Here is a 19,741-nt window from a genome sequence, read left to right on the forward strand (position 1 = left end):
GACGGATTTGATTAACTGTTTTTGGCTTTTTCCGGCATATCAAAATATCCTTCTTTTCATTGTGAAGACGCAAAAATCTTCAAAATTTCAAGGCGTTACGCATTTAGTCTTTGTTTAAGTTCTAAGATCGTTGATGAAAGAAGGTGAGCTACATTAAAATCAGTTTGTAGGTTATTTATCTGGAGTATGTATGTTTTGTAAAATATTGGGGCCTTTTGATATCATGAAAAGTGTTTGAGTTAGGCAAATAAAAGTTTGAGTTCATCCAGAGCCTTCATGGTCTCATAGGAAGATGTTTTGAAGTATGTATATCAATTCCTTATGTCCCCAAAGGGTTCTTGCTTTTTATGATCCTTAAAAATCTTTGTGTCAGAAAAGTGAAACCTTGCAAAATAGATCTTCTGTTCAAACAAGGCACAAGAAAAGTGTTTTGAGTCTTAATTTTCATTTTAGGTACCTATACATTTTCCCTTAATTTTTAGTTATCAGTTTCTTTTTCCTAGTCTTAGGGTGTAAATTCAGGACCATGCCTTGTCATAAGGAGGCAGATTAAGAAAACAATTTTTACTCCATAATATGGAAAATAATCCTAGGTAAATATTATTTGAAAAAGAACTACGTTTTCTAAAGAGTTAAAGAGGCTGAGTCACAAGTTTGAACCTTAAAACATACAGGGATTAGGAGGTACAGTTGGGGGGCTCCGGCCCCCCAAACCCCCCGCTTTTGCAGCCTTTGAATAAAAAAACAAGTTTTTTAAACTGAAAGTAAGGAGCGACATTAAAACAAACAGAAATTATTCTGTATATGAAAGGGGCTGTGCCCTCCTCAATGCCTCACTCTTTACGCTAAAGCTTGACTTTCTCACAACTCTTTTTTTTGAACAATAAAAACTTTAGCGTAAAGAGCGAGGCATTAAGGAGGGGACAGCCCCTTTCATATATAGAATAATTTGTGTTCGTTCTAAGTTTTGATGTTGCTCCTTACTTTCAGTTAAAATTTTTTTATTTTATTTAAAGGCTACAAAAGCAGGGGGTTCGGGGGGTGGCAGCCACCCAACTGTACCTCCTAATTCCAGTACGTTTTAAGGTTCGAACTTGTGACTCAGCCTCTTTAACTCTTTAGAAAACATAGTTTTTTTCAAATAATTTCTGCACATTTTTGTACAGTTTATTACTTATTATTGCTTGACTAACTGTTAGCTGATCATGTCAGGAGTTAAAGTTGGGGGGGTTGCCGCCCCCCATACCCCCTGCTCTTTAAGATGAAGGAGGCACACTTGTGCCTCTTTAAAGAGTTCTTCTGGAGATGCCTGTTGAGCCAAAGGATTTAATAGATTGGATATAAAAAAGAAACTGAGTTTCTTTTTTAAACTTTAAATTCAATATGTAAAAAAAGTTTCTCTGACGGGGAATCAAACCTGGGTCTTCCGCCTGACAGTCAGGAGTAGTGACCACTGTACCAAAGAAACGTTACATTATTTTTATTCTGTGCAATGTATTTTTGACGCAAGCAAATCCCCACAAAACTTGATATTTGGTTTTTGGAAAACAGGGAAGGAGTGATCGGATTGAGCGGAAATTTCGAGGATAAGCTTCCAGGCCCCAGGAAAGCTTATCCTCTAAATTTCAGCCTGATCGGACAACGTTAAAGGGGGGCTGTGGTGGGAAAATTTAACATGGGCTCTTATAGGAAAACGAGGTTTTTCGTAAATGTACATTCGGGGGATAATTTTTTCGGTCTGAAAATGTCAAAAGGCCCTAACAGGTCGAATTCCGCTTCGAATGAGTCCTCATTCACCCGGATCCGTTGCCAACTGTGGCCTGTAGGCGTGGCTGATGAAAAAAAAGAAGAAAAATGAACTTTAAGTGCCTATATTTGTTTTTTGGAAAACAGGGAAGGAGTGATCGGATTGAGCTGAAATTTTGAAGATAAGATTCCGGGCCCTAGAAAAGCTCAACCTCAAAATTTCAGCCCAATCGGACAATGTTAAAGGGGGGCTGTGGTCAGAGGGTCAAAACTTCCGGCCCACTTTTACCCATGAAGATAAAGTCGGAGGGGGGTAAAATTTTGCACGTTTCTTAGTTGGAGCTTGGGCTACAAAATGCGATCATCGCTGTCTCTCTGTGACCGCTAGGACCGGAAATCGCTTAACATTGTGGTGGGTCGCCTCTTTATAGAGGCACAAGTGTGCCTCCTTGATTTGGTAAATTTTTACCAAATCATATTATTGAGTTAAGAATAAAGTGAATACACCATTCAATGCCTTTTTTTATGCTGATTACGAATATAACAATCATTTCTATTGGAAATGAATTTCAGCCCCCTAAATATGTCAATTCAGGGTATATATTTCTACATTAAGGGGGGGGGGAAGTAAAGTTTAAACTTACCTCCTATTTACATCAGGAACAAAATTTCCCCCCTCCCCTAATTTAGAAATATATACCCTGATTTGGCATATATAGAGGGGGGGCTGAAATTCATTTCTGATAGAAATGATTATTACATTTGTAATCAGCATAAAAAATGGCATCGATTGGTATATTCACTTTATGCATAAGTCAATAATATGATTTGGCAGAACTTTACCAAATATTTTTCAGTGGGAGAACCTTTATCCTCACTTCTTTCCTTGTTTTTCCAGTTTTTCTAAGAAATTCATGAATATCTTAGAAAGTATATATTAACAGACTATATACTCCCACCCTTCTAATGTGCAAATATATACCCAGAATTACATTGTGAATCTAAATATAACCTTCATTTTTGTCTCAAATGAAATTTACCCCCACCCTTAAATAGCGTATATCCAAATCAGAGTATATATTTGCACATCATGGGCTGGGGGGTAAAGTTCATTTGTGATGCAAATAAAGGTTATATTTAGATTCAGAATGTAATTATGGGTCTATATTTGCACATTAGGGGGGGGGGGGTATATACTCTGTTAATGTATAGGTTCTAAGAAATTCATGAATTTCTTGGAAAAACAAGAAAAGAAGTGAGGATAAAGGTTCTCCCCCTGGAAAATATGTTACCTAGGATTATTTTCTATATTACAAAGTAAAAATTGTTCTCTCAATCTGTCTCCTTATGACCTAGAGTGGTCCCAAATTTATACCAGCCTTAATTCTGAAAATGTGATTTTTCTGTTTGAGTAGAATTTTAAGCCATAGCTAAGGCTGACACAGGATTCATCCTATCGCTAGCAAGTGCGATTTAAGGTAATTTAAGGTAAAGGCTATCACTTTTTTTTTCTAAGTTTAGGAAATGTATTTGTAGGTCTTCAAAACTTCGTACATTGGGATTGAGCAAAGTTGTGAAGCTGAAAACAGTTTCCTTGTACTTCATTTTAGCCAAAGATCTGTTTTGCAAGTTTTTTCTTTTATAACATAAAGATTAAAAGGTCACTGTCCTCTAAAGAAAGAAGGATTAGAGGTAGATACTTCAAAATACCTACTCAGGACATAGTTTAGCTGTAGACCCATCCTCAAAAGTTTTAGTTTCCTAACCTAGTCCCTCTCCAAGAAAGCATAAAGTAGCTAAACTTGAATTTTACCATTGTCACTCTCTTCCCAATAAAATAACAGAACAGCATAATCTTTTAACTAAAGCAGTTGACATTACTGCAACTTGTGAAGTCAAATGTTAAACACTCATCTACAAACTTACCTGATGATCAGATTAAAATGAGTACAGGGCTTTCAGTAACCTGAATAAAGATGAAGGTAAAGGTATTATAATATATGTAAAAGACTATTTGCAGGTGAACCAAATTAAAGTGGCTTGTAATTTTGAACCTTGGGTTGAACAAATATGGTTCAAAATCTGCATCCCAGGTGACTATAACTTTTGGATGCATTTATTACAGCCCTAGTTCACCTAGTAGAGATCAGTCCTTGCTTTCTATTAAAAGATCAATAAACCAACTAGTTAACTCTTCAAAGCCTATGATAGTAACAGGAGACTTCTATTTGTCAGATACCAAGTGGCTGACTGGTGGATGTCTCCCTAAATCTGAGACAGATTATTTTGGAGATAATTCTCTCCTGAGGTGTTTGCATTAAAATGATTTGTGCTAAGTGGTTATTTTTAGTACAAGATACTGAGCAAATCAGAAACCAGTCCTCTTAGATTTACTTGTAGTGGAGGGTATAGATAATGTGTTATCAGTAAAAGATCTACCACCACTTGGGCATAGTGATCACATATGCATCCTTAGTACACATTTTTTGCTTTCACCTAGAAAACATAAGTTTATAAGGCATGTGTTTGTGTACCACTCTAAAGTAACTAATGAATTCACAAACTCTGACTGGTCTTTCACTGAAAAACAAGATATTGTAGGTTGATGGAGTGAATAGAGAACTTTATTGCTAGAAACACTTGAAAAACATAAAACAATTAAATTTATGAAAAAACCAAGAACACTTTCATTTATCTCCCAAGATATGTGCAAAACTATCAACAAAAAAAGAAAACATTGACAATTTGCAAAAAACTCTTTTATTCCCAGATAAACTGGAAAATTTCAAACAAGCCAGGAATCATCTCAGAAATATGATAAAAAAAGTAACTGCAGAATGTGAAGATTTTTTGGCAACAGAGACAAAAGATAATCCCAAAAAATTTTGGAAATGGACATCACAGAAAAATACTGATATACACTAAGTGACCCATTTAACATCCCAAGTTCAATTGATTTCTAACCCTAAGAACATAGCTTACCTAGTAAATGAACAGTTTGAGTCAGTATTCACAACCCTAGATGACACTACTCTACCAAAAGAGCCTAATTATCAAATTGATAACACTATGCCAACCCTCATTCTTGATCCTAGGTTAGTCTACAAGCAGTTGGAAAACCTGGATCAAAATAAGTCAACAGGTCCTGATGGCATGGAGACTGGTGCATATTACACCAATTCCCAAAGGGGGTAATAAGGATGTGGCTAAGAACTACAGATCTATTAGTATAAAATCAGTTGTAAAATCAGTAGTATGAAGTACTAGAAAGTCTTGTGAATTCAACTTGATTCTAATGAGCTGCTCAATCCAAATCAACATGGATTTAGACAAGGGAAATCAATGGAAACTAACATCCTGGATGCTTATGAATATGTAATTGATCTTGTCAAACAGTTCGTGGTAACGAACTGTAAGTAAGGAGCAACCCAACTCAATAGTGAGCTAAAGTCTAAAAAAAAAAATTTCTATACCAACAGATACATCAAAAGAATTAAATTTCTTTGCTGATTTTAAATAAATAAATTTCGTCAAGTTTAGTCTTACCCATCAAAAGTTACGCGCCTGAGAAAATTTGGCTGATTTTCGAAAAAAGTGGGAAAGACCCCCTAAAAGTTATAGAACCTTAATGAAAATCACACCATCATATTCAGCGTAGCAAAGAACCATACTGTAGAGGTTTCAAGCTTCTATCTGCAAAAATGTGGAATTTTTCATTTTTTGCCACAAGAAAGATCATGGATGCATGTGTTTTTTTTTTCTCCCAGGGGTAATTGTATTAACCCAGTGGTCCTAGAATATGTATTAACCCAGTGGTCCTAGGGGGGCTCATTGGAACGGAAATTAAAAGTTCTAGTGCCCTTTTTAAGTGACAAAAAAAATGAAGGGCAACTAGGCCTGCTCCCATGCTCATTTTTTTCCCAAAGTCACCTGATCAAAATTTTGAGATAGCCATTATGTTTAGTATGGTCGAAAATATGATAACTATGCCTTTTAGGATGACTTAATCCCCCGAAGCCCCCGGGGGGAGGGCTGAAAGTTATAAACTTTACCCAATGTTAACATATAGCATTGGTTATTGAGAAGTATACAGATGTTTTCAGGGGGAATTTTTCCTGGTAGTGGGGGGTGGGTATGGGTCGGGGGAGGATCTTTCCATGAAGGAAGTTTTCATGGGGGAAGGGACATTGCTATGAAGGGGCGCCGGACTCCCCAGCATTATTTAAAAAAAAATCAGGAATTAAATATAAAAAAACAAGTTTTTCAACTGAAAGTGAGGAGCAACATCAAAACTTAAAACGAACAGAAAATATTAGCTATATGATTGGGTTCACCCCATAATCAATACCTTGCTCTTTAAGCCAAACATTTTTTAGTACTTTCATAAGAGCTATTTATTCTAATTAATGGCCTTTGTGATTAAGGGGTCATTTTTAAACAATTGGAACAAAATTCGAACTTTAGCTTAAAGAGCAAGGTATTGACTAGGGGGCAAACCCCCTAATATACGTATTAAAAATATATGAATATATAAGTTTGATACGTAAGTTAATTTGTAAGTTACATATATTTATTACTAATAAAAACGTTTCGTAAATGAAATTCAACAAGTTTCAAGAAAGCCATTTAACCAAATAAAAGTAAAATTAATATGCAAATTTTGTTTTAATTATTCATGCATGGTGAGCCAAAATCAAAACCTGCATTAATTCAAAAACGTTCAAAAAGTTAAATAAAAAAAACAAATTTTTTAACTGAAAGTAAGTAACAATGTTAAAACTTAAACAAACAGAAAGTATTCCGTATATGAAAGGTGCTATCCCCTCCTCAACGCCTCTCTCTTTACGCCAAAGTTTAAACTTTCTTACACATCAATTTTTTTTAAACAATAAAATTTTGTTTTAATTGCAAATTTTGTTTTAATTAACTTTAACGAAAATCACACCATCAGATTCAGCAAACCCTATTAAAGAGAACCCTCAGAGAACCCACGATCAGCAATTAAATATAAAACAAGTTTTTTTGTACTTTCGTCAGAGATATTTATTCTAATCAACGGCCTTTGTGATTAAGGAGTCATTCTTAAAGAATTGGAACACGATTTGAACTTAACATAAAGAGCGATATTTAAAAATATATTAATATAAAAGTTCGTTATGTAAGTTAATTTGTAAATTATGTCAGAACCAAATTTAGAGACAGCCATTTAGCAAAAGAAAAGTAAAATTTTTATGCAAATTTTGTTTACTTATTCAATGACGGTGAGCCAAAATAAAAGCTGCATTAACTAAAAAACGATCAGAAATTAAATAAAAAAAAAGTTTTTTTAAACTGAAAGTAAGGAGCAACATTAAAACTTAAAATGAACAGAAATTATTCCGTATATGAAAGGGACTGTCCCCTCCTCAGCACCTCGCTCTTTACGCTGAAGTTTTTTATTGTTTAAAAAACGATTAGAAATTAAACTAAAAAAAAAAGTTTTTAAACTGAAAGAAAGGAGTTACATTAAAACTTAAAACAAACAGAAATTATTCAGTATATGAAAGGGGGTATCCCCTTCTCAGCGCCTCGCTCTTTATGCTAAAGTTTGACTTTCTCACAACTCTTATTTTTTTTAACAATAAAAAACTTTAGCGTAAAGAGTGAGGCGTTGAGGAAAGGACAGCCCCTTTCATATACGGAATAATTTCTGTTCGTTTTAAGTTTTAATGTCGCTCCTTGCTTTCAGTTTAAAAAACTTGTTTTTTTTATTTAATTTCTGATCGTTTTTTAAACAATAAAAAACTTTAGCTTAAAGAGCGAGGCGCTGAGGAGGGGACACCCTCCTCAGCACAGAAATTATATACGGAATAATTTCTGTTCGTTTTAAGTTTTAATGTTGCTCCTTACTTTCAGTTTAAAAAACTTGTTTTTTTTATTTAATTGATTAAGGAGTGGATGTAGATGTTGTGCTTCTTGACTTTGCCAAGGCGTTTGATAAAGTGTGTCACAAAAGGTTGAAAATAAAGCTGCATGCTATTGGTATTAACTTAGTTATAACCAACTGGATAATGGCCTTCTTGACAAATAGGAAGCAAGTGGTCAATGTTCATGGTGATGGAGGCCAATCTTTCTTTTCTGAAATTGCAACAGTCATCAGTAGATTTTCACAATGTACTGTACTTGGACCAACATTGTTCAATATCTTTATTAATAATGCCCCACATGTAGTCCTCTAGCTGATGATTGGCTCAGTAAATGTAGACACTACCTTGCAAGCTGATATTAGGTCATTTTTGAAATGGACAGAGAGTTGGTGCCTTAAACGAAACATCAAAAAGTGCAGAACTATCCATTTTGGTAAAACTAACCCTGGTCATATGTAGAATATAGATTCAACTAATGCCCAATGTCAACCTGTTTTAGCTGCAACTGAAGATACAGATCTTGGGCTTATTCTTGATAACAGTTTGGAATTTATGTCCCATATAAAAATGATTGTTAGTAAAGCATCAAAAAGACTAGGGCTAATAAAAAGGACAATCTCCTCCAGAGCTCCATAGACCATGCTAAAGTTGTACAAAGCTCTAGTTCAGCCCGTTGTAGAATATGGAATGACTGTTGCCTCCCCTATGAATAAGGGTGATGTAACTGCCTTTAAGTTTAATCAATTAAAGGCTACAACATGTATTGAAGAGTGTAAAAGTCAGATTATCCTGCAAGATTATGAAAACTGAAGCTACCCTGACTAGATTATAGAAGGCAAAGGACAGACATGATTATGACCAACAAATTATTAACCAGCAACAACCTTCTCTTTTATCTACAACTAGACACCCTGCTGAAGACTAGTTGCTACTCATTGAAATTGTTCCAGAAGAGAGCCAAGATACATACAGCAGACCGCTTCTTCTCCAAAAGAATTGTATCATACTTTATTCTTTAACTGATGAGATGGTAAATGCCCTAATCATCTGTGCTGGTGGAATATATGACTGTGAAATATCAGCTAAGCATTGGGTTTAGCATCATTTTACTAGTAAAAAGTAAAGAACAAGGTGTCATTTTAAGGCCTCAAGATGGAACTCTTAGTGGCAGCAATTAATATATTTAGAAAATCACAAGAAGTCACATTGAGTGGTGTGTTCATCTTCTACCTAACAAAGTAGGCTTCATTACCTCTGTGGCTGGGCCTCAGGAATTATAGTGCTATTTAGTTTTAGTTTTGACTGAATTGGATTTTGGTTGTCGTGGAATTGAACCATAGTAGATCTGGTAGGCACAGAAGGTAAACATGGTGTTAAGAGATTTCATCAAAATTGTAGGGTGAATTGTGGAAGAATGACTGGGCAATCTTGAAGGTGTTGTTGTTTGTCCATAACACTAACTCATCAGCATATTGTATGTTTGTGTGAAAGAGGCTCATATCCTCCAGAAATAGAAAGAATAAAAGACAGCTCAGTACTATGCCCTGTGGAAGGCCTTTGGTTGTTGGAACTTTTGGGGAAGAATTCTGACAATCCAAGCAAGGAAATATCTATTTTCAATAAAGAACTGAATGAAAGATAGTAGCTTTGGGGTATTCCAAGATTTGTCAGATTAGCAATTAGGATTGGGTGGTCCACATTGTCGTATGCACCCTCAAAGACCAAAAATATAGCAATTTGGATATTGCTCATGGGAAAAATATCCATTAATTGATTTTATTTGAGAGACAAAAATATCTGAAGACAAATGTTTTTTTTCTGAAAACAGCCAGAGCATGAGGTATTATGTTATTTCTAACTACTTGCAGCATTGGCTTTAATGTAATATGTCACATTTTTTAGTTTTATCATTGTGAAAGGTAATTAGATATACTCTGATCTGGAAAAGATTGATAAATGGATTTGGTGGTTGTTATGGTGGGCACACTTTGGGTGTTATGTTTTTAGAGAAAATATTTTAAATAGGTTGGTCTTTGTGTTACTGTAACCAATATTACGAAAATTTAGGTCATACTGCAGAGGGTTAGGAGTGTTTTTTCCATGCATTTGGCTTATTAACTTATGAATGCTGGGCTCAGATGTTTCTCTAGTAATTAATTAAAAAAACTTTTTCCACAAAATAAGTTTTTCAAAGATAAGTAAAGAACTCCATTAAACCAAAAATGAGCAAAAATAAAATCAAATAATCTACCAAGCCTGAAACTACCACAAATCAGCATCGACAAATAAATTAAACCCAAAACGAACAGAAATTACAATAAATAACCGAGTCAAACTCAAAACGAGCAGAAATTAACATAAGCTGGGTGCAAAACCCCTATGCCTTCCCAAGGCCAGAACAAAATTTGCACTTTACTGAAAAAAATATAAATGTTTTTACTTTTAATACTTTAAGAAATCAAACAATATCGACATTTTGAATAATAAATACCAGCTTATGCATATTAAACTGACAGTGCACATTCATTTGTATTTTTTTTTCAGTAGAGTACAAATTATATTCTGGCCTTGGGAAGGCAAAGGGGTTTTACACCCAACTTATGTTAATTTCTGCTCGTTTTGAGTTTCACTTGATTATTTATTGTAATTTCCGTTTCTTTTTGGGTTTCATTTATTTATCAATGCTGATTTGTGGTAGTTTCACGCTTGGTAGATTATTTGATTTTATTTTTGCTCATTTTTTGTTTAATAGAGTTCTTTACTTTTCTTTGAAAAACTTGTTTTGTGAAAAAAGGGTTTTAATTAATTTATGCTCGTTTTATATTGGAATAGTCTCTTCAGGAAAAAAGAAAATAATACTTTTAAATCTTTTCGTTTTTTAAGACTTTATAGTTTGGCCTGCTATTTGTATTCTGGAGAAAAATTTTCAGCAATTTTTAAAAACATACACCCTTTTAAAAATCTGGACACAAATAGTAGTGTTTAATTTAGTTTCATACCTCCTCTAGTTGACCTGAAATGGAAAACTTCATACAATTCGCAAAAAAATCTGTTTTCTTCATTTGATAGCTTGGATACACTTACGCTATTTTGATTTGGTTAAATTTTAAGAGCAAAAGTAGCCCCGAAAGTTTGATCATAATACCCTCAGTCATTCTTGGGATACTGCTGAGATGCCTTATTTGGAATTAGCATAATCACAGTACATTTTGTTTTAATCTTATGGCAACATTTAGTTTTTAAAATTAATGGGCAATGGGTAGGGGGGGCGTGGTAGAGTGGGAGTGGAAGGGGGATTAGTTGCCCTCCAATCACTTTCGACTGGTAAAAAAGGGATCAGCCCTTTCTATTTTCAATCGAATGAACCCTTTTTGAAGTTCCCATGACAACTCCTTTGATACAAAGCGCCCTGGTCTAAACAACATCAATAACACAAAATATCACTAATCACTTCCCACTATTAAAAATGGTACTAGCCCTGTGAATTTCCAATCGAATGAGCCCTTTTTCAAGTTTCTACGACAAGGATTTCAATAAGAACTTTATATGCCCCCAGGGCATAACTTAAAACCCTTGCCCTGTGGGTTGTAGGGGAGTGTCCTCATCAAAAATATATTTTCTATCTGGAAATCAACTATGCTGAACAAAATGGCTATCATCAAAATTTTGATTGGATGTGTTTGGGGGAATGATGGGCATGGGGGGGGGGGCTAGTTGCCCTCCAATCACTTTCGACTATTAAAAAGAGCACTAGCCTGTTGAATTTCCAATCAAATGAGCCCCTTTTGAAGTTTTACACAACGCCTTCTATAAAAACCTTATATGCCCCCAGGGCATAACTTAAAACCTTTGCCCTGAGGGCTCTGGGGGAGTGTCCTCCTCAAAAACATATTTTATATCTGGAAATCAACTATGCTGAACAAAATGGCAATCTCAAATTTTGATTGGATGTGTTTGGGGAAATGATGGGCGTGGGGAGGGTTAGTTGCCCTCCAATTATTTTCGACTATTAAAAAGGGTACTAGCCCTTCGAATTTCCAATCGAATGAGCCTGTTTTGAAGTTTCTACGACAACGCCTTCTTTAAAATCCTTATATACCCCCAGGCATAACTTAAAACCCTTGCCCTGAGGGTTGTGGGGGAGTGTCCTCCTCAGAAACATATTGTCTATCTGGAAATTAACTACGCTGAACAAAATTGCTATCTCAAAAATTTGATTGGATGTTTTTGGGGGAATGATGGGCGTGGGGGGGGGGGGCTATTTGCCCTCCAATCACTTTTGACTATTAAAAAGGGCACTAGAACTCTCAATTTACAATCGAATGAGCCCCTTTTGAAGTTTCTACGACGGCGCCTTCCATATGAAGTGCCCAGCTCTAAAGGAAAAAATAATAAATGGTACATTGTGCCAACATCGTTCTTATATGCCCTCAGTACATAACTTAAAACCCTTGCCCCGAGAGTTGTGGGGGAGTGTCCTCCTCAAAAACATATTTTCTATCTGGAAATCAACTATGCTGAACAAAATGGCTATCTCAAAATTTTGATTGGATGTGTATGGGGGAATGATGGGCATTGGGGGGGGGGGCTAGTTGCCTTCCAATCACTTTAGACTATTAAAAAGGGCACTAGCCACTCCAATTTCCGATCGAATGAGCTCTTTTTGAAGTTTCTACGACGACTCCTTCGATACGAAGTGCCTGGGTATAGAAGGCACACATCATTCTTTACTTAGGCAGCACTAGCGCACTGCCTATGGTATTGGTTGCAAAATTATTCCAACAATTTAGCGTTTGTTTACAGTTTTTTTAAGATTAATCTCAGCTTGTAGCTTACTGATTTATGTTGAAGGTATTTGCTTCTGTTCAAATACTCTGTTTGCTTTCTTTTTTATTGTCCATTGGTGTTAGTACCTCTTTGACCACCATGCCTTAGGGATGTGTCAGGAATTTTATTTTTCTTGATCTTGAAATGGGGATAGCATGAATTGCTGCATCTTATTTTTAGTTTACAGACTTATCTTCCTATTCTTCTAAACTTTTTTTCAACTGTTTAGAAGCATCTTGGGCCTTGCTTATTCTACTTTTCACATCTTCACTGCATTCGTCATCTTCAAATAGTACTACTGAGGTGTGTGGAGCTATCCAGTTGATCAATCTTCTCGTTACTTAACATCTTCATCCTCATTTGTTCCTAGTCTGAGTGACTTATTTTTCTTGACTTTAATTTTGAAACCTTTTTTTGCACCTTGAACTCTCCAAACGTTCAAAAATTCGTTCATTTTGCTAACATTTTCCTCTAGGACACTCAAATCATCTGTGTAGTCTCAATGTAGGAGAATTTTACCTTGGTGAATTTAAAATCATTACGTAATGCATTATACACAATAAACACACATTAAACAATCATAAATGTAAGTGCTAAAATTGCTTATTGTCAGTATATATCTAGGCAGGGGCATAGCTTTTATTGGCAGGGGGGGGGGGCAAGAGGGGGTGCTATTGAAGAAGGTACTATTCAAGCATCAGTGAAGAAAAGTGACTACGGTATTTAACAAACACGCTGCTTGTTGAATTTAAAAACATTACGCAATGCATTATCCACAATAAATGCTCATTAAACAATCATAAATGTAAGTGCTGATGCTTGGCTTTTGCTACAATTGTCAGCAATGAGCTGCCGCAGACGACAGTAGTATAGCATAAACGAGCTTTCAGGTGGGCAAAGGTGAATGTCATATACATTCGGCTTCTTTCAGCCGGATTCACCTCTAATGTTGCAGTACATATCCCCCTTCCACTTCCCCCAATCCCCATGCCCAGCACAGGATTATCAATCTCATAATTGAACCAAGCTCTATTTTAATAGGCCTGGGTATGGTGCTATTCATTTGATTTTAATTTTGAATGGATTCTGACTGTAGGATTTAATTTGCTGAAGTAACCTTTTAGTATACGTGATACATTGAAATATTATTTATAATTTTTTATTAAATTGATTGGTTTGCAGGTTTGCCGATTTAAACTAACAAATGGCATTGATATCAGCAGGCCACATAAAGCTGGAACAAAAATCATAGGCAGCGCAATAGCACTGTCTAAGTAAACATACAGGATAAGTCAAAGTATTGCCACAGATTGTGTAACATTATATTGTGGCATATTTCCCACATTTATGTAGCGGCCGTATTTCAAATTTAAAAGTATTCAAAAAACAAAGTTAGAATTATTAACTTATCCATCGGACATAGTTTAACAAAGAACATCCCGACAATCTGAACAATTCTTGGCATCATTGCGGCAGGAACCTTAAATTAACTAGAAATTGCCAGGGATGCCAATCGGAAGGGAAATTGATTCCTAGAAATTTAAAACTACCTTCGCCTTTTTATCTTTGTTTAAAAAAATGAATTCTATAAAAATGACACAAACGTTTTTCTAGTGTAAATCAGGGTTGGGGGGTATACATTTTTGGATGGCGGTTACACTGAATTTCGTTTTTATGTCTTATGATTCCCTTCACAAGCAAAGCTTGGTCTCCTAGTGCTGCATGATAAAACTTGTAACAACAGAAAAAGAGAATGGGTTGATACCGCTTACATGTGTACACAAAGTTTTTAAATTGTCAGAAGAATATACATATTTTGTTTAAATTCACGTCATTCTATTCTCAGCAGACATTTCGAACAACACGCTGATGTAGAGATAAATTTCCCGCAATTAGCGCTGGGGTTATGTGAAATACGACTATTTTCAGTCATAATTCTTAGCACACTTATGTCAATTCTTTTTTTTGAGGTGGTTAAAGGAAATATTTACAAAAATTAAAATAGCTAGAAGTCAGCATAGAGGCAGTTCTGCATTTAGGGGTTATTATGCGAATCCAAAACGTAAGGAATAGGAAGTTATCAGGGCTTATTAGGCGTTTCACTGACAAATAAGAGAATTGGATTTTCAATTAAATTCTGGAAATAAAAATTAAAACAATAAAATGATTCCTGGAGCGGATTCCTCTCTACCAAATTACAACCGATTTGGCCTATCTAGTTATGGTACGAATATCATTATAAAAAGCACTAAGTCCTATTTTCTTTTTAAATATTCACTGTATATCAATCTTCTTATTCTTCAATGATTCCATTTCTATCCTATTTGCAGATGTAGAGGGTGTACTCATTTCCACTTTTGAAAGTTTTAAAACAAAATAATCTAATCTTTAACTGGTAGATTCTAGGAAGTAAAAATACCTTAAATATCAGGGGAAAAAACTTACCTGAGCTAAGCGGAACAGGGAGAATAGAACATTTTTCAGTTTTTTCATTTGCTAGGATCACATTTTTACTTGATGATAAAGTTTCAAAGACGTTGTACCCGGAAAAATGTTAATCCAGGGCATATTATGAAGTGCGACGCGCCCCTATTCGCCGTATGTTCCTTATGCTGAGAGCGAGCACAAATTAATTAAAACTAAATTATCTTCTCAAAGTAAAGAGCAAATTTGACACTTTAAACGAACATCAGTTTTAAAGCTACTTAATAAACTAGTTTTCTTTCCAAATTAATGGGGAGGGGCAACTGCCCAATCCTCTTGCCCCCTCTCAATGACGCCACTGTATCTAGTTGACGTTGATTTAATGATCCCCAGTAGCAGTTCATCATTTCTACCATTAAACAAGTCTCCCATTTTGTATGCCATATCATTGTACATGAAAAGAAAATGATCCAATCAACATCCGAAAATATCGCTTAGTGGGCAAATGCGTAGTCGATTTGAATATTAAGATCCCTCCAATTTGTTACAAGCGGTAGATAATTAGCTCACACCTGAATCGAAATTCTAATACATCTAATTGGTAAATTTAACTTAGTATAATGTTCTTCAACAAAACTTTCTTAAACACTGCTTTAGAAAAATAAACTAGTCATAGATACAGCTTTACGATATTAAATATTCAATTTAATGATTCTACCCAAGATTCACTCTTTGTGCAGAGATTAGATATTGAACACTATCACGCAGTAATACTGAAATCGATTGTATGAACAAGCAGGATAAAGCCAAGGTGCTGCTCTTGCAACATGTTAATGTACTGAAAAGGATCTTTTTTAGGCTAATATCTATAAAAATAAATATTCTTTCCTCCTTGCCCAGGCTAGGCTTTGTGCACCCATAGAGACATTATATAGCACTTAGTTATCTACCTAATTTTTATTTATATATATTTTTTTGCATATCCATCAAAATTAGTATCCCCCTCTCCCCTTACTAAAAGATTATGCAATGCATACCTATTTTAATGTTATATAATTATTTAGTTTTTTTATGCAAACTTCGCCGCTAACACAACCTCTGAGCCCTTCAATTTTTTTTATCTAATTTTTGATTTGTATATGTATCTCTTTTTTTTATAGGATAAAATATTCAACAAACTTCAGAGAAAAAGGAAGCGTCAAAAACATACTCTGAAGAAAAACTTTTCGATTAAAAATTAAGGATGGTGAACTACATTGAGCAATTACAGGAAGCCCTTGAAGATGAAAATATTGTAGTAACTTACAAATGGTTATCCTTAACCTTTGGAATCTCAGCTAATTCAGCGAAAAAAGTGCTTGAAGATTTTTTAGATTCAAAACCAGATCAAGAAAAAGCTGGCTTCACTACCACCTATTGCTTTTATGGAATACCATATGATAGTCAACAAAGTTTAACAATATGTCTAGCTAAAAGGGAACAAAAGGAGGCAGTAGAGAAAAGATTTGTGAGAGTTATTGGCAGTCATGTTTATAGTATTTCAAAAAGCTCAGAATCAGTATCTACACAGATCTATAATTCAGATTCAGATTTGATTAGTAAAAATTTATCTGTGCTGAATAACTATTCATCAGTTTCATCCAATGCATTCTATAATAGCAATCCTAGGTCTTTAGTGGTAAATGGAAAGCAAGAAGAAAATATTAAACAGGCTGTCATTGAGAAAGCTAATGCAATTCAAAATCGAAAACAAGATAAAAGTATTAAAGCAAGTACGGTTGAAAAAGTTGATAAACCAGATCTACCAGAAGTGGAGGGAAAACCTAGCATTCAAAGAAAGGAAACTGAAGCAGTTGCTGAACGTTCTTTAAATAAAGCAAAAGTACAAAAGAAACCTAGTGGGATTGCTTTGATGTTTCAAAAACAATCAAGTAAGCCATCTCTTAAAGGGAACGAAGTTGGTTCAAAGCTTGAAAAAGTTAAGGAAGAGCCTCATGTGAGTTGTGACCAAGTTTCAAATGACGCAAATATACAGACTGAAGAAAAGACGAAAGAGCCTTTACGTGAAAATAAGTTGGCTAAACCTTGTAAATCCAAAGTCTCTAAATCAAGGAAGAAAAAGTGTGCAGCCAGTGATGATGAAGAGAGTCCAATGCCTAAGAAGCGTAAAAGAGTCATTATCCATTCAGATTCATCTGATTCAGAACCAGAAGCTGAACACATTGAAGATGAAGAAGATATAATTCCTCCACCACTTTCTAGTAATACTGAGCATATTTCGATTCAATCTGAACCAAGTAAAACTAAAAAAAGAACTTCAAAATGGGTTGATAAGACTTATTTAGATGAAGATGGTTTCATAGTGACAAAGAAAGAGCTTGAACATGTTGATGAAAGTGACGAAGATAAAAGTACCCTACAAGAAAGTTCTGAATCAGTTCAAGGAGTAAAAAAAGAAGCAGTAAAAGATAAGAAGAATCTGTCTCCACCAAAACCACCAATGAAGAAAAAGCAGTCGTCAATTATTAGTTTTTTCCAGAAGAAGTAATTGGTGATGCTTTAAAAGTTTGTATTTTTAATCTTTTTTTTATTAAATTCAAAGATTTAAAAGTAAGATGACATATGGTGATGTGTGTTTTTTAGGAATCTAGCTGACGTATGTATTATTTTTTAACAAAGGGTGATTGAAAAGTCTCCTATTTTTTCCCTAGTCTTGATATCTTAATTCTTTAGCCAGCCTTGATATCTGGATGTATATCTTGTTTTTTAACACTGAGTGACTGAAAAAACCGTCCCGATTTTTAAAAATGTTATAATATATTTACGAATTAATATTCTTACCAAAGATGATACAAAAAGAACATGCATAATATGGGTTTTATTCTAAGTTTCATATACACACTAGTGTTCACATACAACCAATCAGTCCTCTCAGAAATGGCTCACAGTGACGTTTTTGAGCAAGTCTTATGGGATAGGGAAAATAACATCTTGTAATTCATCTTCATCTTCTGTGGATTCATACTTCCTGTCCTTTTAGTATTTATAATTACTTTGATTTGAGGAGTTAAATTGTTCCTTTGACAAAACCTAAAGGAAAAAAGTTACAATATGCTAAAATAAGTATTCTAGCCAGCCCCTGAATTGGATCACATTTATTCAACCCTCTCCCCAAAAATGTATGTTTAGCCATTTGTAGCCAACAATAGTGAATAAAAAACTTTGTTCTTTATTCAAAAAAGAACTTCCAAAAAAGTTCTTTTGTTCTTCCAGGATTGAAAATTGCCCTATCTTCATCTGAGGAAATTCCCAATATTTATGGTTACTGTAAAGGATTTAAAGCCCCATTCTCCTATTTAAGTTACTCTACAGCATGCTGTCATTTTAGTTGTTTCTCATCTTTTGACTGACTTATAGCTAGCAATTTTCAATTGAAACACCTTTATAGTCTAGTTGTTTAGTCCACAAAACAGGATGATTTGTGCAAATTTTGAAAAAAGTATGAAACCTGGTCCACATATTCAGTTTGGCGTGCTCCTTTGAATGAGATATGGACACAATCGATCCGACCACCCTAAGGGGGGGGGGGAAGCAGGGGGTAAAAGTCACCCAAAGGGGGAAAATGTGAAAAAGTATATATTTGCCTATTTCAGCTTGATATTTGGTGAGTAGGCTATATTCATTATTAGATAGAAATTGAAGGGAAGTCATGGGAAAAGTGCTTGGATTGTACCACCACCTTGGGGGGGGGGGGGTGAAATTCAACCAGCAGGGGGAAATGTTTGTTTTTGCCATTTTTAACTTGACTTTCGGTTTTTATTCTCGGGCATTAGAAAAAAAAAGCAATAGACAGTTCTCAGAGTGCCCCAGTAACTTACGAAGGGGGGGGGGGTAAAGGGGGTGAAAATGGTCATGAAGGGCTTAGATTTTTAGACGAAGGTGGTGGCATCCGAGATACTCTTGAAAAAACAATGCAGTCTGGCATAAAACGTGCAAGAACAAAATTGATAAGCAGAAGCTTGAAAGGGCCCGCAAAAGACTTAGTGGTGAAAGTTCAAGAGCAGTGCACAGCAGCCCAGTGAAGACATGAAGAAACAGTTGTTTGCATGAACCAACAGAAAGGGACTAGGGCTTTTTTTGTGGCAAGGATGGAACAAAAGATGTTCTCCATAACGCCTGTACTGATTCGATAGATCAACGCATCCGCACCTATGCAGAAGCCCATGTGGACAAACAATTGCTAGTAAAGCTTTCTGAAGGGGATATGCACGCCTTGGACGCCAAATACCACTTCACATTTCTTTCTGATTTATACAATCACTATAAAACACATGTTAGCGCCAACCGTTCCTCGGCGGATGAAAATGCTGCTGAACGTTTAGTCTTCGGAGAACTTGTTCTTCACATAAAAGGATTTAGAGGCTCTGATCCACTTCCTGTGTTCAGGCTTTCAGACCTGAAGCGAAAGTACGAAGAGCGACTCGGAGATATAGCACCAAGCTACGGTAAGCATGTCCACAGTACTAGACTCAAAGAGAGACTGCTGCAGCATATACCGGATTTGAGAGCTGAAAGAGACAAGTCTGGCAAGCATGTTCTACTTGTTTTCAGTCAAGATGTGGGTGAGATTGTCAAGATTGTTTTCTCCAGTGATTCTGCTGACATAGGACTTGCAATAGCGCGTGCTGCAACCATGATAAGAACTGAAATGCTGGCAAAAGACCATACGTTCGATGGTACCTTTCATACAGGATGTAAAGAAGAATCCGTTCCACCGAATCTGGTTGCTTTTACAGGGATTCTACTGTACAGTACATACATGTCAAGTGAGGAAAAAA

The 19,741-nt window shown here is 35.4% G+C and overlaps 1 protein-coding gene across 1 annotated transcript; it reads left to right on the forward strand.

Moving 5' to 3' along the window:
• The first annotated feature begins 72 nt into the window (after window positions 1–72).
• LOC148955791 (uncharacterized) lies at window positions 73–17,516 on the forward strand. The gene is made up of 2 exons (XM_089104289.1): window positions 73–143; window positions 16,064–17,516. The coding sequence occupies exon 2, from the start codon at window positions 16,147–16,149 to the stop codon at window positions 17,449–17,451; it is 1,305 nt and encodes a 434-aa protein (XP_088960415.1). The 5' UTR covers window positions 73–143; window positions 16,064–16,146; the 3' UTR covers window positions 17,452–17,516.
• Window positions 17,517–19,741: the final 2,225 nt, after the last annotated feature.

The sequence above is a fragment of the Artemia sp. Qi Xiang Cuo genome, chromosome 2, assembly GCF_049724085.1.
Source record: "Artemia sp. Qi Xiang Cuo chromosome 2, ASM4972408v1, whole genome shotgun sequence".
Classification (NCBI taxonomy): Eukaryota; Metazoa; Arthropoda; class Branchiopoda; order Anostraca; family Artemiidae; genus Artemia; species Artemia sp. Qi Xiang Cuo.